This window comes from Silurus meridionalis, chromosome 18 (assembly GCF_014805685.1).
Source record: "Silurus meridionalis isolate SWU-2019-XX chromosome 18, ASM1480568v1, whole genome shotgun sequence".
Lineage (NCBI taxonomy): Eukaryota > Metazoa > Chordata > Actinopteri > Siluriformes > Siluridae > Silurus > Silurus meridionalis.
In genome coordinates this window covers 22,841,881-22,864,207 of record NC_060901.1, presented here as the reverse complement: position 1 = coordinate 22,864,207, position 22,327 = coordinate 22,841,881, and the positions used below count along the sequence as shown (strand labels likewise).

General features: G+C 33.0%; 2 protein-coding genes and 1 long non-coding RNA gene across 5 annotated transcripts; all 3 read left to right on the top strand.

Moving 5' to 3' along the window:
* The first annotated feature begins 1,841 nt into the window (after nucleotides 1-1,841).
* Nucleotides 1,842-6,561, top strand: LOC124401133. 2 transcript variants are annotated; one of them, XM_046873134.1, is made up of 7 exons: nucleotides 1,842-1,946; nucleotides 3,179-3,475; nucleotides 4,088-4,405; nucleotides 4,502-4,684; nucleotides 4,771-4,842; nucleotides 5,092-5,159; nucleotides 6,051-6,561. In XM_046873134.1, the coding sequence occupies exons 1-7, from the start codon at nucleotides 1,898-1,900 to the stop codon at nucleotides 6,114-6,116; spliced, it is 1,053 nt and encodes a 350-aa protein (XP_046729090.1). In that variant the 5' UTR covers nucleotides 1,842-1,897; the 3' UTR covers nucleotides 6,117-6,561. The 2 variants fall into 2 exon arrangements, with proteins under 2 accessions (XP_046729090.1, XP_046729089.1); XM_046873133.1 differs by lacking the exon at nucleotides 6,051-6,561 and having other exon boundaries at nucleotides 5,092-5,576.
* Nucleotides 6,562-11,890: 5,329 nt separating this feature from the next.
* Nucleotides 11,891-13,021, top strand: LOC124401142. Its single transcript, XR_006928532.1, has 3 exons — nucleotides 11,891-12,068; nucleotides 12,154-12,225; nucleotides 12,466-13,021. It is a non-coding gene; the product is annotated as an uncharacterized LOC124401142 (long non-coding RNA).
* A 2,336-nt stretch (nucleotides 13,022-15,357) lies between these two features.
* Nucleotides 15,358-21,317, top strand: LOC124401134 (CMRF35-like molecule 8). 2 transcript variants are annotated; one of them, XM_046873136.1, is made up of 7 exons: nucleotides 15,358-15,735; nucleotides 17,444-17,743; nucleotides 18,863-19,174; nucleotides 19,275-19,457; nucleotides 19,543-19,614; nucleotides 19,861-19,928; nucleotides 20,819-21,317. In XM_046873136.1, the coding sequence occupies exons 1-7, from the start codon at nucleotides 15,687-15,689 to the stop codon at nucleotides 20,882-20,884; spliced, it is 1,050 nt and encodes a 349-aa protein (XP_046729092.1). In that variant the 5' UTR covers nucleotides 15,358-15,686; the 3' UTR covers nucleotides 20,885-21,317. The 2 variants fall into 2 exon arrangements, with proteins under 2 accessions (XP_046729092.1, XP_046729091.1); XM_046873135.1 differs by lacking the exon at nucleotides 20,819-21,317 and having other exon boundaries at nucleotides 19,861-20,252.
* The last annotated feature ends 1,010 nt before the right edge of the window (nucleotides 21,318-22,327 follow it).

The window sequence follows — 22,327 nt, the reverse complement described above, 5'->3', positions numbered from 1 at the left end:
TCAGTGTTTTTTACTTCAACACTCATAATGTATTAATGTCATAATGTTATGCTTGGTTTATGTATGTTTCTGTACAATATGTGTAGTGACTATTTTTACATTTTCATCACATTGGAATTATTTGAATGATCTTAGCTTTATGGTTTTGAATATTCATATATATGCAAACATTTATGATTTTTTTATGTACTGGAGTACATTTTAGTGTTTCTAATTCTGATTATTGTTACATTCTGTAACTTATAGTACCTTCTGTACAATAAAGAGACACTATAGTTGTTTTGGAATGGAATATTAGTTGATGTAAAATAAATAAATAAATTTTGTGATTCATCTTGTAATAATAATACCGGATATTAGTGTTTTTTTCAGTCATTGTGTTGGCACATAAGGTGTACCTGAGAGAGAGAGAGAGAGAGAGAGAGAGAGAGAGAGAGAGAGAGAGAGAGAGAGAGAGAGAGAGAGAGAGAGAGAAAGACTTTGCTTGTGTACAATTAATTGATTATGAGGTGCTTATGAAGTATTTTAGTGAACTTTAAATCAATCAAGTTTAGCTTGTAAAAGCGAGCTCATTAATTGTAAAAAAATAAATAGTAATAATAAAACCTGAGGCATATGACAGAGTATTTGCTGAGTCGGCATACCACAGTGTGGGTTGAACTGATACTGTGAGAAAGAGGAAGCTATTCTTCCATCATTCCCCATACTTCCTTTGCCATAGTCATGTTTCTAGAGGTGTTAATGATCACCACCTCATTCTTGTGCAAGTACATACTGATACAATTCAACAGTCATGTGATGAACAGTATGTCAGTATTTGAAACGATCTTGTGCCACTTGAGTGAGGAGGATGGACATATCCTAAATAGCTACTTGCGCCTTCTTGGGTGTATTTAGTAGCCAAGTGACAGAAATATCATATATCTTGAAATTACACCTGGTACAAATTTTATAGCTACATGATTGTTTTCGAAAGTATCTACGTAAAGTTTCTGTATATTATATACAAATAACCTTCTTAATTTCCTCACTCACAACTCTAATAATTTAATATTCTGTTAAAATCATAATCACCCTTGCTAAGTAAATAATAATTTTTACTTATTTTTATGCAAAGGGAAATAATTTTACTTTAAAAATATCGCTTTAAAAATATCATGGGAAAAACAAATCCCTGTCTGACCAACAGAGGGCATGAATTTCTTCCTTAGTTGTTCCACTGATTTTCTGTACACACCTAATAGGTTCCCCTGTTTTGTGTTCGTTTTCGGTTATTTGTTATTGCAATTAGGGGAAATAAAACCTTGATATTACTTAGAAGTTGTTTTATTTAATTCAGAGGAATGTTATGTGTAGAGGATATTTCACAATTGACATTGACACGTTGCAGCTGTGCGGCTCCACCCCAAATTCCTGCCAAGCTGGGATATGTGAAAGAAAATGATTTTACTGTCCTGTATTTGTTCTTCCATCTAAAAAAATCTGGATGTAGATTTAAATCTAATAAGCAATTATCTGTAGACCAGCTGTAGTATCAGATTTATGACACAAGCTGATGCCATAACTGTATAACCAACAAAATAATGAATCACGTAAATATTTTATTTCAACTAAATTGAGTCACTCAGAACTCTAATAACTTATGTTATTAATTGCAATTATACTTTTATAATTAATTCTCTAAGAACTCTTCAGATTAAACATGGCAAATTTGTATTGTCTAAGATTGTCACATGTTCTATGTTAGAAGTTACACAATGGTTCTTGAGGTTTCCTGAAAGCAAAGTATATAAAAGAGCGACACTCAGGCAGTGTGACAGAGTGTGTTTCATTGTAAAAGACTGGTGTGTGTGTTTGTGTGTGTGTGTGTGTGTGTGTGTGGGCAGAAGAATCAATAATGATGAAGTGCTTGTATCTTTTAGCTGTTGTGTTTCAAATGGCTGCAGGTTAGTGAAGTTATTTTTTATTTTTTATTAGAAATTAGAGAGAATATTGGCCAGTTCTTAGTTCAGCTGCTTTATGTTTAGTTAAATGCTTGCTGTCCAGACTGGGTTTACAGTAGGCCGTAGTTCCTGAACAACCACCTAAACACTGTCATGTTTCTAATTTAGAGTTTTCATTAACAACACCTTAACTTATAAGTGTTATAATATTAATAGCTGTGCACTTCTAGTTAAATTGTCCAAAGACAGCAGTATTTTTTAACGAGTTAATTAATAACAAGCAATTAATAACGAGTTAATAACTCGTTATTCATTGCAATTGTACTTTATAATTAATACTATAAGTGCTCTTTAGCTCAGACATGGCAAATTTGTATTGTCTAAGATTGTCACACTTTTTATGTTAAAAGTTACACAACGGTTGTTGAGGTTTCCTGAAAGCCAAGTATATAAAAGAGCGACACTCAGGCAGTGTGACAGAGTGTGTTTCGTTGTGAGAGACTGGTGTGTGTGTGTGTGTGTGTGTGTCTGTCTGTCTGTGGTTCTTGCAGTCAGCTGGTGGTTTGTGCAGTTGCCATATTTTTCCCAGTAGAACATCAGAGAACATATCAAATATTTAAACTGTGAAAATGCACCATTTTAAGGGAAAAATAAGGCAATTTTGATTTTATGGCCTCAACACATATTAAATGTTGGGACATGGCCATGTTTACCACCGTGTAGTATCCCATCTTTTTGTTTAACAACAGTCAGTATATCAAGTCAAGTCAAGTCAAGTTTATTTCTATAGCGCGTTTCACAACAGACATTGTCTCAAAGCAGCTTTAAAGAAATCAACAGTCAAGGTGAATGGTGTGCATTTATCCCTGATGAGCAAGCCATGGCGACTGTGCCAAGGAATTGAGGAGACCTTTTGCTGGAGTATTGGGTATTGGATTTTCTCATTCCTGTCTGATACTCAATATTCAAAAGATTGAGCTACTCAATATTCTTGGGGATTTTTTTGTCATATTTTACATTTCATAATGCACCAAATATTTTTTGGGAATGGGTTTGTAGATTATGAATGTGAGGTTGGTTGCTGTACTGAGCTGCATGGTGGTAAAGAAAATTACCACCACAGTATTAAGAAATATTTGTAAGTTACCATAAAAAGTAAACTGATCAGTGTAAAATCCTCACATTATGTAGCAATACAGTTTCCAATAATCTTAATTTTCCTTTTTATTGTCTAGGTTGTGTTCTCTCTCGTACTAAAAGTATTGCAGGGGAAAAAGGTGGTTCAGTGCTGTTACCCTGCTCCTGTTCTGACCCGCTCTCCAAACCTCAGAAATTCACCTGGGAGATCTACAGAACAGGACGTCTGACTGAAGTGTTAAATGATGAACACTACCGTGGCAGATATCAGCTGTTTAATAACGTTTCTCCTGCTAATCTGTCACTACTCATATCTGACCTGAGAGAAGAAGATCAGGGAAACTACAGGTGCAGCACTGAGAAGGAACAGAGAGACATTTGGCTTTATGTTAAAGGTAAAACATTTAAATGCACAATAAATGTTGATTTTCATTGTGAAAGCAGACTTGATAAGTTTTCAAATACATTATAGATACATGCAGTATGTAACACAGTGTCTATTTACCATAAGTAATGGGAAATTAATCTAGGAGTCATATTGTGACACATCAGTTTCAAGTTTCAATTGACAATGAATACTGATTATGGGAATCAGACGGACCTGAAACGTTGGACTATCAGATGTAGATGTTATAAAGCCCTATGAAGATTTTTATAATATAATGTCTTAAATGGAAATATTATTTCTAATTGTAAAAGCATTATTTTAAAGCTGCTCTGGGACAATTCCCATTGTTAAAAGTGCTATACAAATAAAAAAAAATTAATTATTAGCTGAAATAAAATAATAATTAAATCTTATTTGATAAGATTATTAAAGATTTTGCAGTTATTAAACATTTTAATAACCCATTATATGTTCAATGTTGAGTATTAGAGTCCTGATATTGGATTCATATAGAGAATTAAAACATCTGGTTGTTACACCATTTAAATATCTTTTCTGGTTTACAGCAGACGATTGTAAGATTTAAAAGCAGTATTACCTGTAAATATTCTGTTTACAGGCTGTGAGCTGGTGAAGAAGGCAGCAGAAGAGAAGGTGACTGGGTTCACAGGAGAGTCTGTAGTTCTGCACTGCATCTGTACTGATATACAGGACGACCCAAAGACTGTAACATGGCATTTTATACAAAAGGAGTCTACAACCTTTCAGAAAATTTACCCTGAGCAGACTGGACATCACAGTAACAGAGTGAAACTGGTCAGTAAAAACCCTCCAGGAAACCTCTCTCTCCTCATATCAGACCTGACTGAAGAGGACCAGGGAACCTACATATGTTCTGTACAGGCTGATCACAGAGATCTGAGACTGTCTGTTAAAGGTACATTATTAAAATGTCATTTTCCAAAACAGTATAAAAAAAAATGATTTATATTTAGTCATTAGTTTGAATCACTTTCATTTTTTTTTCTTTTAGTGGGAGGAAGAGAAACTTCGACACAACCAAGGAAAACAGACACAACACCTATATCAGAAGAACCTCATTGTAAAACAGCAACCACTCCACCTTCATCATCCTCAACAACACAAGATACTTACAAAACCTCCGCAGCAACAGTGAACCAAAATATACACAATGTTGGAATTAGCTTTTCTTTAGGTGCCAATTTTTTTATTTATTTTAATATTAGAGGAAAACTTCTGTGCTTTTACATTTATTGATATTTTGGGTGTTCATTTACACAGTTATTGTCATTCTGATGGTTTTACTGCTGCTGATATCCAGTGTAGTTGCATTTGTTTGTTGGCGATGCAAAGGTAACACACACACACACACACACAAACACACACACAGATTTATATATCAAATAAACCAAGACTTGTAGAACTTTGATAATGGTTAATCAGGTCAGGTTTTTACATTGGTGAGCCAAAATATATATATTTTTAAAAAATATTTCTATCTTAAAACAGTCATTGCTTTTAAGTCCAAATAGAACAGCCTGCCTACACACCTCACTTTTTTACCACTAAAGGGTTCATTTCTGAGGATTTTTTTTTATGTAGGTGGAAGGTGTGTCAAGAACATCATTACTGACGTAAGTCTGAACTGTAAGGGAAAGCCGGAGGATAAGGTGAGTTTACATCCATGCATGGCTCTGATCTTATGTGGGTTATTTAACTTTTCAAATCAGATTCCTACAGTAGTCCTTTTCATGTTCTACATTCATTTTATGTTTACAAAATATTGTTTTTATTGTCACTACATGATATTGCACTACTGAGATAGAGAATGGTTTTCTCTATTCTAGCAATGTGTGTTTGATTTCTCCAATATCGGACATGAATATATTTAACATGAGTTTATTATGTGTGAAAAATGCTAAATCTTTTGTCTAAAATGATCAAATGGTTTTCTGCCAAAGGATGATAAAAAGAAGAAGAATGATTTCAATCCAAAAAGATTAAATTATATATTTGCATGTAATTTTAAACACTTTAGAAAATACAGTAATGGTAATAAAAAAAAATAAAGTGATGAATCAGGCTGTTTTTATCGCTCGAACATGTTTAAACATTTTTTTTTAGATTAGATTAGATTAGATTAGATTCAACTTTATTGTCATTATACATGTACAAGTACAAGGCAACGAAATGCATTTTGGGTCCAACCAGAGTGCAATAGCAGCAAGTCCAGGATATACAGTGTTTACATGATTTACATAAATTAAATTAAATGGTATTATAGGAGTAATTTACAGATGTGTATGTACTATTAATATAATATACAGATGTATATATGTACTATGAATATAATATACAGATGAATATTTATGTACTATGATCATAATATACAGATGGCTATTACTATAAACAGATATTTACAGAAGGATATGTATGTAATACAGCAGATCAGTACTGGACATCTCAGCCATGTGAATATAAGGTTTTTAATGCATAATATTCATAATATTGATGTGGAGAGTTTGTTGTATCATACTTTTTCATGTGTTGTCTTTTCTCAGATTATGTCTGAAGATGCTTTATTTACTACTGTCACTTACACTTGCTACTCTACTGATGCACATTAACACAGCCGAAGCAGCACTTTTTCAGTTGATCGGTGGAGAGAAAATTTTATATTCCAGCGTTATAACAACCTCATCCACAGTAAATATAGACAAATTGTTATATACAAAGAAAATAGTCCCTGATAGATGATTGATAATCATTTTAATTACATTTTGAATGTCATATTATATCAGGGTAAGAAATAAAAGTCCAGAAGGCTGTTGCCAGCATGCTGTTTTGTGTAAAAAAAAAAGACTGATACTGAAGTTCTTGCTTGCTTGTGAGTAAAATGAAAAGAAGGTCTATTGTTAAATCAAATCTTGTTAAGACTTAATGTATTTCTATTTTAGCTTTTGTAACAATTTTCATAATAGTTGCTTGTATTTAAAATTTTTTGTTTTGAAAGCACACAGTTACCACAAAAGGGCTCTAAATGGATGTGTGAACCAGTTTTTTTTTTTAAAGGCACCAAATAAACTTATTGTAAAAAATTCATACATTTTATGTTTTTTTTACACACGTGACCCACCGTGACCCTGAGCAGGATGAAGATGCATGAATGAATGAACATGGAGCAAATCTGCATTTATGGGAAACTGCTGCATGTTATTAGAAAAGACAATAGTTCTAAAAAATGAGATCATTGTTGATAAAAATATATGGAACCAGCTATAACAAAATGTATTCTAAGGAACGATGACAATGTGCATGTTTAGTGTGAAGTATTGCATAATATACACTGTGCATTGCACAATATCAGTTAACTGAAGCTATGAGAGAGAGGAAGTAGCCATTCTCCTATTCGGCCCCTGGCCACAATACTGCAGTATTTTCATGTGTTTTTATAATCTCCAGATGTGTGTGTGTGTGAGAGAGAGCATGCTAAGACCATACAACAAAGTCACAAAGAGGAACACACACGCAGATAGTTTTTCCACGTGTTTAGCTGAAATGAATACTGAGAAAAAAGGCAGTTTTCTGAGACACCAGTTTCAGTCTGATATTTATATATAATATATTTATATATTTATACACTTGCTTGTAAAGGGGAGCCTTGAAGAACTCGAGCACAAGGAGAAGATTACTGTTGTAACTTCCATCATCATCTTAACATCCTCAACACTCTCTGAAACTACCAAGCAAGCTTAACAATAACATAATTACACATAATTACAAGGTGGCTTTATCAGTAAATCTAGTCTAGGATGCTTCTTGGTGGATGTATAACAAAGGTAGCCAACAAAATAAATAACTAACTGATTATTGATGTTCCACAGCTTTATATCTAGCATTAAACTGATCAATTAAGATGTGACAAATTACAGTGGTGTAAGGAAAACAAAACATTTTGCCATATACTCAAAAAAACTGGCATCATACCACCCTGTTGCTGTTTATTTTCCTATAAATTGTCATCTCACATATCTCAGCCATCACAAAGTTTTTCTGTTGATGCAGGGCTGCTGGGTTTTCTTACAAATAGAGCTGGTGTTGAAGGACCAAATGAGGTTCTCCTCTAGGAGAAAGGATCGTGGCTCGGCACCAGTCTGTCACCTCCTCTCTGATTTCTTGCTGTTTCTGATGAGACCTATCACGTTGGTGTTACTGGTTATTGGTTATGTGGTTTTCTTAAAAAGTCCCCATTTGTTCTCTGTATTTTCCATTGATAGTTATTCAGCTTCTTTGGTGATTTTTTTGTAGAGAAAGTAATTAAACTTAAACATTACGTAAAAGATTGTACTATTGTATTTAAAAGATTTTATTTCTGGATTATTTAAAAAAAATAATATTGTCACACTTTTAGATCTGTATCAACTATATGTAGACCAGCTGTAGTAGCAGCTTTATGGCACAAGGTGTCACCAATTAGTCATTGCTCTATATCAAAGACTGTTCAATAAATACCTTTTTTTATTAAAGATAAAAAGAGGTTGATACTCTAATAAATCATGCTTATAATTGCAATTATACTCCAACAATTAATTGTAATTATTTTTTTAATGATTTAAGCTTATCACTTACAGCCAGCTTCTAGTGCTTCTCAGCTCAGAGAAGGCAATTTCTTTGTCCAAGACTGTCACGTGATCTTGTGTTGTAATTTCCTAAAAACCAAAGTATATAAATGAGGCACTCAGGCAGTGTGACAGAATGTGTGTTTTTAATTGTGAGAGACTGATGTGTGTGCAGGGGAACCAGTAATGATGAAGTGCTTGTATCTTTTGTCTGTTGTGTTTCAAATGGCTGCAGGTGAGTGAAGTAATTTTCTATTTTCTATTATACAGTTCTTAGTTCAGCTGATTTGTGTTTATTTAATGTACTTTCTGTTTAGATTGGGTTTACAGTAGGCCGTAGTTCATCCCTGTTCCTGAACAACCACCCCAACACTGTCAAATGTTTCTCATTTAAAATGTTTATTAACAACAACTTTAATTACTACAGTGTTATAATATTAATAGCTGTGCACTTCTATTTAAATTGTCTAAAGAACAGCAGTAATCTTTATACACACGGTAAATCTACTCATCATGCCTTGTGTTATAAAATTCTTTTCGAGACGTGTTCAGTTTTGATCATGTGGATTTTTTCTTCCTGATTAACTTCAGTGTTAAATGTACTGATGAATAGAGGTGGGATAATGAATAAGGAGGATTCTACAGTGAGATTATTTTACATCCCGATAATACTTACAGTGTATGTTTTACTCATTTCCTTAATTATGTAATTATCTGTCACAATCTCTGTCTCATTGAATCTATTTTTGTAACTAATGTAAAGTCTAATAGAAAATTAATTTTAGTAACTAGTATGTTACTTCTTTATTCTGATCTTAGCTTAGTAAATAGATGCGTATTCATTTCACACCTCTTTCTGTTGCCACTCTTTCATTGACCACCATCTTCACTTTCTTTATCATACCTTATTTATATTTTTTTTACAGATATAAAGATGCATTTATCAACACTGTGTTCACATTTTTTAAACTCATCCCATTAGTCTGACTGATCTGTGTATCAATTTAATTATCTTTGACTTAATTTGTGTACCTCCAGCTTGTTTTTCACATTTACACTGTTTTCAAAACCAATTAGTACAAGTTCAAAACCAAAGCAGTACCTTTTAAAAGTGGGCTTCTAAGCCTCTAGTTGTGTCCTACCTAAAGCAAATCCACCTCTTAATACCATCATTATGACACTACGGCTGTTGCAAGCATTAGTACTATTCTGAAATGAAATATAACGGAGCAGGAAATATAGAGGTTTATAGGTTTCTCATGCAGCGAGAATGACTGGCATTACTAAAGCATTACCCCACTGAACACAATTCAACAAGTCTCATTTCACTGCAGCCACAGCTGCACCACCCACATAATTTACATACACTCTGATATATAAGTTATTGCCCTGTAACTAGTGCATCACTTCTTTATTCAGGTCTTAGCTGTAAATAGATGCATGTGAATTTCACACCTCTTTCTGCTGCTCTTTGTCAGTAACTATCATCTTCACTTAAGATATGTCATGCCTTAGATACAGTTTATTACCACTGGATTCTTGCATGTTATTTTGAAAAGGAAAAACTATCATTTGAAAGTAAATTAAATAAAACAAAAAATGGTACATTTCATTGAGCAAACATGACAGTTAGTGGACTGGCTTAGATACATTTTGTGTGTGTGTGTGTGTGTGTGTGTGTGTGTGTGTGTCATTCCCATTCATGATGGGTTAAATGTATAAAATCTGATTTCAAACAATGTTGGTGCAAATCCATGAAAATCTTCTTTATCTGCTGTAATTAATGCTCAAGAAGGCATGTTTTTCTGTCATGCTGACAAACAGGATCTGAGATTTAAATGTACAGAAATGTTTTTCTTCCATTTTTTGTATGTTGTCTTTTTTATAATATTGTACTGCATATTGTATTCAGTAGATTGTGATGTTTTGTGTGTTTGTCTTTGTAGGCTGTGCTCTTGAAAAAAATCACAAAGAAATTACACAACACAAAGGTGATTCAGTGCTGTTACCCTGCTCCTGCTCTGACCTGCACTCCAAACCTCAGAAACTCACCTGGGAGACCTTCAGAACAGGACGTCTGACTGAAGTGTTAAATGATGAACACTACCGTGGCAGATATCAGCTGTTTAATAACATTTCTCCTGCTAATCTGTCACTACTCATATCTGACCTGAGAGAAGAAGATCAGGGAGTCTACAGGTGCAGTACTGAGAAGGAACACAGAGACTTCAGTCTTTATGTTAAAGGTAAAACATTTAAATACACAATAAAAGTTGATATTTATTGTAAATGCAGACAATGACTCTTTAAATGAATTATAGTTACAAATGTAATAAAATATTTATTTATTGATCATAACTAAAGGGGATTTTAATTTACTCATATTGTAACACATCAATATCAAATTATAAATTACAATAAATACTGATTATGAAAATCAGACTGACCTGAAATTGTGGACTGCTATCAGATTGGATGTGACAGATTTCTCAGTCTAATTTATGATTTATTTTGGTATCACTGTAGTGTTTATAAAGCTCCATGACACCTGTATAATACCTTCATTATAACAGACATAAACCTACATAAACATTAATAAAAGCTTCAGTCGATGACACTGTCACATTGTTTTGTGAATTTGAATGTAAATTTTTAAAAGTTAAAGTTTATGTAAATATCTGATACATCAGAATTATATTTTAATGTGAGGTGAAACATTAAACCCCAAACTCACTGTAATTTACAGTCAGAGAAAATCTACATAACACACTTTACATAATGATCTAAAGAAAGTCGACCTGGAAAACGTCATAACACCATTTAATGTCTACAGAAATCTGTCACTAGACGAGGTGTTATAACTTAACATTCACACTGAGAAACACAGTCTGTACATCAGCTGACACTTCTGGAAGTACATGTCTTTATAAATGTTTATTTAACTTCATGTCAGTTGTTATGAAGGATTTATGTAGATGTTATGTAGCCCTATGAAGATGTTCCTTAAATAATGTCTTAAATTTATTTATATGATTATGTGAATGAAAAACACTATTTATATTAACTAATATATTGTTTTTATGTAGGGTGAAGTATCTTAGATATGATTATTATTAATAACAGTACAAACTGGTGTTAAAGATTATAGTAGATTTAGCAGTTATTTAAATATAAAGAATCCAGTATAAGTTCAGTGTTGGGTATCAGAGTCCTGATATTGGATTCATGTAGAGAATTTAAACAGCTGATTGTCACATCATTTAAAAATCTCTTCTGGTTTGCAGCAGAAAATGTTGTGATTTACAAACAGGGAATATTAATAATGGCAGTATATCTATTATAACATGTAAATGTTCTGTTTACAGGCTGTGAGCTGGTGAAGAAGACAGGGGTAGAGAAGGTGACTGGGTTCATAGGAGAGTCTGTAGTTCTGCCCTGCGTCTGCACTGACCTACAGAACGACCCGAAGAGAGTAACATGGAAGTTTAATAAAAACAATCACTTTCAGGAAATTTACTCTAAACAGACTGGAAATCACAGTAACAGAGTGAAACTGGTCAGTAAAAACCCTCCAGGAAACCTCTCTCTACTCATATCAGACCTGACTGAAGAGGACCAGGGAACCTACACATGTTCTGCACAGGCTGATAGCATCCGTTTCAGTCTGTCTGTTAAAGGTACATTAATATTATAAAATGTCATTTTCCAAAACAGTATAAAAAAATGATTTATATTTAGTCATTAGTTTGAATCACTTTCATTTTTTTTTTCTTTTAGTGGGAGGAAGAGAAACTTCGACACAACCAAGGAAAACAGACACAACACCTATATCAGAAGAACCTCATTGTAAAACAGCAACCACTCCACCTTCATCATCCTCAACAACACAAGATACTTACAAAACCTCTGCAGCAACAGTGAACCAAAATATACACAATGTTGGAATTAGCTTCTCTTTAGGTGCCAATTTTTAATTTATTTTAATATTAGAGGAAAACTTCTGTGCTTTTACATTTATTGATATTTTGGGTGTTCATTTACACAGTTATTGTCATTCTGATGGTTTTACTGCTGCTGATATCCAGTGTAGTTGCATTTGTTTGTTGGCGATGCAAAGGTAACACACACACACACAAACACACACACAGATTTATATATCAAATAAACCAAGACTTGTAGAACTTTGATAATGGTTAATCAGGTCAGGTTTTTACATTGGTGAGCCAAAATATATATATTTTAAAACTATTTCTATCTTAAAACAGTCATTGCTTTTAAGTCCAAATAGAACAGCTTGCCTACACACCTCACTTTTTTACCACTAAAGGGTTCATTTCTGAGGATTTTTTTTATGTAGGTGGAAGGTGTGTCAAGAACATCATTACTGACGTAAGTCTGAACTGTAAGGGAAAGCCGGAGGATAAGGTGAGTTTACATCCATGCATGGCTCTGATCTTATGTGGGTTATTTAACTTTTCAAATCAGATTCCTACAGTAGTCCTTTTCATGTTCTACATTCATTTTATGTTTACAAAATATTGTTTTTATTGTCACTACATGATATTGCACTACTGAGATAGAGAATGGTTTTCTCTATTCTAGCAATGTGTGTTTGATTTCTCCAATATCGGACATGCATATATTTAACATGAGTTTATTATGTGTGAAAAATGCTAAATTTGCTAACTATCTTTTGTCTAAAATGATCAAAAACAGCACTTTTGGTTTTCTGCCAAAGGATGATAAAAAGAAGAAGAATGATTTCAATCCAAAAAGATTAAATTATATATTTGCATGTAATTTTAAACACTTTAGAAAATACAGTAATGGTAATAAAAAATAAAAAAAAGTGATGAATCATGCTGTTTTTATCGCTCGGACATGTTTAAACATTTTTTTTTAGATTAGATTAGATTAGATTCAACTTTATTGTCATTATACATGTACAAGTACAAGGCAACGAAATGCATTTTGGGTCCAACCAGAGTGCAATAGCAGCAAGTGCAGGATATACAGTGTTTACATGATTTACATAAATTAAATTAAATGGTATTATAGGAGTAATTTACAGATGTGTATGTACTATTAATATAATATACAGATGTATATATGTACTATGAATATAATATACAGATGAATATTTATGTACTATGATCATAATATACAGATGGCTATTACTATAAACAGATATTTACAGAAGGATATGTATGTAATACAGCAGATCAGTACTGGACATCTCAGCCATGTGAATATAAGACAGCCAGGTTTTTAATGCATAATATTCATAATATTGATGTGGAGAGTTTGTTGTATCATACTTTTTCATGTGTTGTCTTTTCTCAGATTATGTCTGAAGGTGCTTTATTTACTACTGTCACTTACACTTGCTACTCTACTGATGCACATTAACACAGCCGAAGCAGCACTTTTTCAGTTCATCGGTGGAGAGAAAATTTTATATTCCAGCATTATAACAACCTCATCCACAGTAAATATAGACAAATTGTTATATACAAAGAAAATAGTCCCTGATAGATGATTGATAATCATTTTAATTACATTTTGAATGTCATATTATATCAGGGTAAGAAATAAAAGTCCAGAAGGCTGTTGCCAGCATGCTGTTTTGTGTAAAAAAAAAAGACTGATACTGAAGTTCTTGCTTGCTTGTGAGTAAAATGAAAAGAAGGTCTATTGTTAAATCAAATCTTGTTAAGACTTAATGTATTTCTATTTTAGCTTTTGTAACAATTTTCATAATAGTTGCTTGTATTTAAAATTTTTTGTTTTGAAAGCACACAGTTACCACAAAAGAGCTCTAAATGGATGTGTGAACCAGTTTTTTTTTTTAAAGGCACCAAATAAACTTATTGTAAAAAATTCATACATTTTATGTTTTTTTTACACACGTGACCCACCGTGACCCTGAGCAGGATGAAGATGCATGAATGAATGAACATGGAGCAAATCTGCATTTATGGGAAACTGCTGCATGTTATTAGAAAAGACAATAGTTCTAAAAAATGAGATCATTGTTGATAAAAATATATGGAACCAGCTATAACAAAATGTATTCTAAGGAACGTATGACAATGTGCATGTTTAGTGTGAAGTATTGCATAATATACACTGTGCATTGCACAATATCAGTTAACTGAAGCTATGAGAGAGGAAGTAGCCATTCTCCTATTCGGCCCCTGGCCACAATACTGCAGTATTTTCATGTGTTTTTATAATCTCCAGATGTGTGTGTGTGTGAGAGAGAGCATGCTAAGACCATACAACAAAGTCACAAAGAGGAACACACACGCAGATAGTTTTTCCACGTGTTTAGCTGAAATGAATACTGAGAAAAAAGGCAGTTTTCTGAGACACCAGTTTCAGTCTGATATTTATATATAATATATTTATATATTTATACACTTGCTTGTAAAGGGAAGCCTTGAAGAACTCGAGCACAAGGAGAAGATTACTGTTATAACTTCCATCATCATCTTAACATCCTCAACACTCTCTGAAACTACCAAGCAAGCTTAACAATGTCACATAATTACAAGGTGGCTTTATCAGTAAATCTAGTCTAGGATGCTTCTTGGTGGATGTATAACAAAGGTAGCCAACAAAATAAATAACTAACTGATTATTGATGTTCCACAGCTTTATATCTAGCATTAAACTGATCAATTAAGATGTGACAAATTACAGTGGTGTAAGGAAAACAAAACATTTTGCCATATACTCAAAAAAACTGGCATCATACCACCCTGTTGCTGTTTATTTTCCTATAAATTGTCATCTCACATATCTCAGCCATCACAAAGTTTTTCTGTTGATGCAGGGCTGCTGGGTTTTCTTACAAATAGAGCTGGTGTTGAAGGACCAAATGAGGTTCTCCTCTAGGAGAAAGGATCGTGGCTCGGCACCAGTCTGTCACCTCCTCTCTGATTTCTTGCTGTTTCTGATGAGACCTATCACGTTGGTGTTACTGGTTATTGGTTATGTGGTTTTCTTAAAAAGTCCCCATTTGTTCTCTGTATTTTCCATTGATAGTTATTCAGCTTCTTTGGTGATTTTTTTGTAGAGAAAGTAATTAAACTTAAACATTACGTAAAAGATTGTACTATTGTATTTAAAAGATTTTATTTCTGGATTATTTAAAAAAAATAATATTGTCACACTTTTAGATCTGTATCAACTATATGTAGACCAGCTGTAGTAGCAGCTTTATGGCACAAGGTGTCACCAATTAGTCATTGCTCTATATCAAAGACTGTTCAATAAATACCTTTTTTTATTAAAGATAAAAAGAGGTTGATACTCTAATAAATCATGCTTATAATTGCAATTATACTCCAACAATTAATTGTAATTATTTTTTTAATGATTTAAGCTTATCACTTACAGCCAGCTTCTAGTGCTTCTCAGCTCAGAGAAGGCAATTTCTTTGTCCAAGACTGTCACGTGATCTTGTGTTGTAATTTCCTAAAAACCAAAGTATATAAATGAGGCACTCAGGCAGTGTGACAGAATGTGTGTTTTTAATTGTGAGAGACTGATGTGTGTGCAGGAGAAGCAGTAATGATGAAGTGCTTGTATCTTTTGTCTGTTGTGTTTCAAATGGCTGCAGGTGAGTGAAGTAATTTTCTATTTTCTATTATACAGTTCTTAGTTCAGCTGATTTGTGTTTATTTAATGTACTTTCTGTTTAGATTGGGTTTACAGTAGGCCGTAGTTCATCCCTGTTCCTGAACAACCACCCCAACACTGTCAAATGTTTCTCATTTAAAATGTTTATTAACAACAACTTTAATTACTACAGTGTTATAATATTAATAGCTGTGCACTTCTATTTAAATTGTCTAAAGAACAGCAGTAATCTTTATACACACGGTAAATCTACTCATCATGCCTTGTGTTATAAAATTCTTTTCGAGACGTGTTCAGTTTTGATCATGTGGATTTTTTCTTCCTGATTAACTTCAGTGTTAAATGTACTGATGAATAGAGGTGGGATAATGAATAAGGAGGATTCTACAGTGAGATTATTTTACATCCCGATAATACTTACAGTGTATGTTTTACTCATTTCCTTAATTATGTAATTATCTGTCACAATCTCTGTCTCATTGAATCTATTTTTGTAACTAATGTAAAGTCTAATAGAAAATTAATTTTAGTAACTAGTATGTTACTTCTTTATTCTGATCTTAGCTTAGTAAATAGATGCGTATTCATTTCACACCTCTTTCTGTTGCCACTCTTTCATTGACCACCATCTTCACTTTCTTTATCATACCTTATTTATATTTTTTTTACAGATATAAAGATGCATTTATCAACACTGTGTTCACATTCTTTAAACTCATCCCAGCAGTCTGACTGATCTGTGTATCAATTTAATTATCTTTGACTTAATTTGTGTACCTCCAGCTTGTTTTTCACATTTACACTGTTTTCAAAACCAATTGGTACAAGTTCAAAACCAAAGCAGTACCTTTTAAAAGTGGGCTTCTAAGCCTCTAGTTGTGTCCTACCTAAAGCAAATCCACCTCTTAATACCATCATTATGACACTACGGCTGTTGCAAGCATTAGTACTATTCTGAAATGAAATATAACGGAGCAGGAAATATAGAGGTTTATAGGTTTCTCATGCAGCGAGAATGACTGGCATTACTAAAGCATTACCCCACTGAACACAATTCAACAAGTCTCATTTCACTGCAGCCACAGCTGCACCACCCACATAATTTACATACACTCTGATATATAAGTTATTGCCCTGTAACTAGTGCATCACTTCTTTATTCAGGTCTTAGCTGTAAATAGATGCATGTGAATTTCACACCTCTTTCTGCTGCTCTTTGTCAGTGACTATCATCTTCACTTAAGATATGTCATGACTTAGATACAGTTTATTACCACTGGATTCTTGCACGTAATTTTGAAAAGGAAAAACTATCATTTGAAAGTAAATTAAATAAAACAGAAAATGGTACATTTCATTGAGCAAACAACATGACAGTTAGTGGACTGGCTTAGATACATTTTGTGTGTGTGTGTGTGTGTGTGTGTGTGTGTCATTCCCATTCATGATGGGTTAAATGTATAAAATCTGATTTCAAACAATGTTGGTGCAAATCCATGAAAATCTTCTTTATCTGCTGTAATTAATGCTCAAGAAGGCATGTTTTTCTGTCATGCTGACAAACAGGATCTGAGATTTAAATGTACAGAAATGTTTTTCTTCCATTTTTTGTATGTTGTCTTTTTTATAATATTGTACTGCATATTGTATTCAGTAGATTGTGATGTTTTGTGTGTTTGTCTTTGTAGGCTGTGCTCTTGAAAAAAATCACAAAGAAATTACACAACACAAAGGTGATTCAGTGCTGATACCCTGCTCCTGCTCTGACCTGCTCTCCAAACCTCAGACTTTCACCTGGGAGACCTTCAGAACAGGACGTCTGACTGAAGTGTTAAATGATGAACACTACCGTGGCAGATATCAGCTGTTTAATAACATTTCTCCTGCTAATCTGTCACTACTCATATCTGACCTGAGAGAAGAAGATCAGGGAATCTACAGGTGTAGCACTGAGAAGGAACACAGAGACATCATTCTTTATGTTAAAGGTAAAACATTTAAATACACAATAAAAGTTGATATTTATTGTAAATGCAGACAATGACTCTTTAAATGAATTATAGTTACAAATGTAATAAAATATTTATTTATTGATCATAACTAAAGGGGATTTTAATTTACTCATATTGTAACACATCAATATCAAATTATAAATGACAATAAATACTGATTATGAAAATGAGACTGACCTGAAATTGTGGACTGCTATCAGATTGGATGTGACAGATTTCTCAGTCTAATTTATGATTTATTTTGGTATCACTGTAGTGTTTATAAAGCTCCATGACACCTGTATAATCCCTTCATTATAACAGACATAAACCTACATAAACATTAATAAAAGCTTCAGTCGATGTCACTGTCACATTGTTTTGTGAATTTGAATGTAAATTTTTAAAAGTTAAAGTTTATGTAAATATCTGATACATCAGAATTATATTTTAATGTGAGGTGAAATATTAAACCCCAAACTCACTGTAATTTACAGTCAGAGAAAATCTACATAACACACTTTACATAATGATCTAAAGAAAGTCGACCTGGAAAACGTCATAACACCATTTAATGTCTACAGAAATCTGTCACTAGACGAGGTGTTATAACTTAACATTCACACTGAGAAACACAGTCTGTACATCAGCTGACACTTCTGGAAGTACATGTCTTTATAAATGTTTATTTAACTTCATGTCAGTTGTTATGAAGGATTTATGTAGATGTTATGTAGCCCTATGAAGATGTTCCCTAAATAATGTCTTAAATTTATTTATATGATTATGTGAATGAAAAACACTATTTATATTAACTAATATATTGTTTTTATGTAGGGTGAAGTATCTTAGATATGATTATTATTAATAACAGTACAAACTGGTGTTAAAGATTATAGTAGATTTAGCAGTTATTTAAATATAAAGAATCCAGTATAAGTTCAGTGTTGGGTATCAGAGTCCTGATATTGGATTCATGTAGAGAATTTAAACAGCTGATTGTCACATCATTTAAAAATCTCTTCTGGTTTGCAGCAGAAAATGTTGTGATTTACAAACAGGGAATATTAATAATGGCAGTATATCTATTATAACATGTAAATGTTCTGTTTACAGGCTGTGAGCTGGTGAAGAAGACAGGGGTAGAGAAGGTGACTGGGTTCATAGGAGAGTCTGTAGTTCTGCCCTGCGTCTGCACTGACCTACAGAACGACCCGAAGAGGGTAACATGGGAGTTTAATAAAAACAATCACTTTCAGGAAATTTACTCTAAACAGACTGGAAATCACAGTAACAGAGTGAAACTGGTCAGTAAAAACCCTCCAGGAAACCTCTCTCTACTCATATCAGACCTGACTGAAGAGGACCAGGGAACCTACATATGTTCTGTACAGGCTGATAGCATCCGTTTCAGTCTATCTGTTAAAGGTACATTAATATTATAAAATGTCATTTTCCAAAACAGTATAAAAAAATGATTTATATTTAGTCATTAGTTTGAATCACTTTCATTTTTTTTTTCTTTTAGTGGGAGGAAGAGAAACTTCGACACAACCAAGGAAAACAGACACAACACCTATATCAGAAGAACCTCATTGTAAAACAGCAACCACTCCACCTTCATCATCCTCAACAACACAAGATACTTACAAAACCTCCGTAGCAACAGTGAACCAAAATATACACAATGTTGGAATTAGCTTCTCTTTAGGTGCCAATTTTTAATTTATTTTAATATTAGAGGAAAACTTCTGTGCTTTTACATTTATTGATATTTTGGGTGTTCATTTACACAGTTATTGTCATTCTGATGGTCTTACTGCTGCTGATATCCAGTGTAGTTGCATTTGTTTGTTGGCGATGCAAAGGTAACACACACACACACACACACAAACACACACAGATTTATATATCAAATAAACCAAGACTTGTAGAACTTTGATAATGGTTAATCAGGTCAGGTTTTTACATTGGTGAGCCAAAATATATATATTTTTAAAAACTATTTCTATCTTAAAACAGTCATTGCTTTTAAGTCCAAATAGAACAGCTTGCCTACACACCTCACTTTTTTACCACTAAAGGGTTCATTTCTGAGGATTTTTTTTATGTAGGTGGAAGGTGTGTCAAGAACATCATTACTGACGTAAGTCTGAACTGTAAGGGAAAGCCGGAGGATAAGGTGAGTTTACATCCATGCATGGCTCTGATCTTATGTGGGTTATTTAACTTTTCAAATCAGATTCCTACAGTAGTCCTTTTCATGTTCTACATTCATTTTATGTTTACAAAATATTGTTTTTATTGTCACTACATGATATTGCACTACTGAGATAGAGAATGGTTTTCTCTATTCTAGCAATGTGTGTTTGATTTCTCCAATATCGGACATGCATATATTTAACATGAGTTTATTATGTGTGAAAAATGCTAAATCTTTTGTCTAAAATGATCAAATGGTTTTCTGCCAAAGGATGATAAAAAGAAGAAGAATGATTTCAATCCAAAAAGATTAAATTATATATTTGCATGTAATTTTAAACACTTTAGAAAATACAGTAATGGTAATAAAAAAAAAAAAAGTGATGAATCATGCTGTTTTTATCGCTCGAACATGTTTAAACATTTTTATTAGATTAGATTAGATTAGATTCAACTTTATTGTCATTATACATGTACAAGTACAAGGCAACGAAATGCATTTTGGGTCCAACCAGAGTGCAATAGCAGCAAGTCCAGGATATACAGTGTGTACATGATTTACATAAATTAAATTAAATGGTATTATATGAGTAATTTACAGATGTGTATGTACTATTAATATAATATACAGATGTATATATGTACTATGAATATAATATACAGATGAATATTTATGTACTATGATCATAATATACAGATGGCTATTACTATAAACAGATATTTACAGAAGGATATGTATGTAATACAGCAGATCAGTACTGGACATCTCAGCCATGTGAATATATGACAGCCAGGTTTTTAATGCATAATATTCATAATATTGATGTGAGTTTGTTGTATCATACTTTTTCATGTGTTGTCTTTTCTCAGATTATGTCTGAAGATGCTTTATTTACTACTGTCACTTACACTTGCTACTCTACTGATGCACATTAACACAGCCGAAGCAGCACTTTTTCAGTTCATCGGTGGAGAGAAAATTTTATATTCCAGCATTATAACAACCTCATCCACAGTAAATATAGACAAATTGTTATATACAAAGAAAATAGTCCCTGATAGATGATTGATAATCATTTTAATTACATTTTGAATGTCATATTATATCAGGGTAAGAAATAAAAGTCCAGAAGGCTGTTGCCAGCATGCTGTTTTGTGTAAAAAAAAAAGACTGATACTGAAGTTCTTGCTTGCTTGTGAGTAAAATGAAAAGAAGGTCTATTGTTAAATCAAATCTTGTTAAGACTTAATGTATTTCTATTTTAGCTTTTGTAACAATTTTCATAATAGTTGCTTGTATTTAAAATTTTTTGTTTTGAAAGCACACAGTTACCACAAAAGAGCTCTAAATGGATGTGTGAACCAGTTTTTTTTTTTAAAGGCACCAAATAAACTTATTGTAAAAAATTCATACATTTTATGTTTTTTTTACACACATGTGACCCACCGTGACCCTGAGCAGGATGAAGATGCATGAATGAATGAACATGGAGCAAATCTGCATTTATGGGAAACTGCTGCATGTTATTAGAAAAGACAATAGTTCTAAAAAATGAGATCATTGTTGATAAAAATATATGGAACCAGCTATAACAAAATGTATTCTAAGGAACGTATGACAATGTGCATGTTTAGTGTGAAGTATTGCATAATATACACTGTGCATTGCACAATATCAGTTAACTGAAGCTATGAGAGAGAGGAAGTAGCCATTCTCCTATTCGGCCCCTGGCCACAATACTGCAGTATTTTCATGTGTTTTTATAATCTCCAGATGTGTGTGTGTGTGTGAGAGAGCATGCTAAGACTATACAACAAAGTCACAAAGAGGAACTCACACGCAGATAGTTTTTCCACGTGTTTAGCTGAAATGAATACTGAGAAAAAAGAGTTTTCTGAGACACCAGTTTCAGTCTGATATCTTGCTTGTAAAGGGAAGCCTTGAAGAACTCGAGCACAAGGAGAAGATTACTGCTATAACTTCCATCATCATCTTAACATCCTCAACACTCTCTGAAACTACCAAGCAAGCTTAACAATGTCACATGGTGTAATTACAAGGTGGCTTTATCAGTAAATCTAGTCTAGGATACTTCTTGGTGGATGTATAACAAAGGTAGCCAACAAAATAAATAACTAACTGGTTATTGATGTTCCACAGCATTATATCTAGCATTAAACTGATCAATCAGATGTGACAAATTGCAGTGGTGTAAGGAAAACAAAACATTTTTGCCATATACTCAAAAAAACTGGCATCATACCACCCTGTTGCTGTTTATTTTCCTATAAATGGTCATCTCACATATCTCAGCCATCACAAAGTTTTTCTGTTGATGCAGGGCTGCTGGGTTTTCTTACAAATAGAGCTGGTGTTGA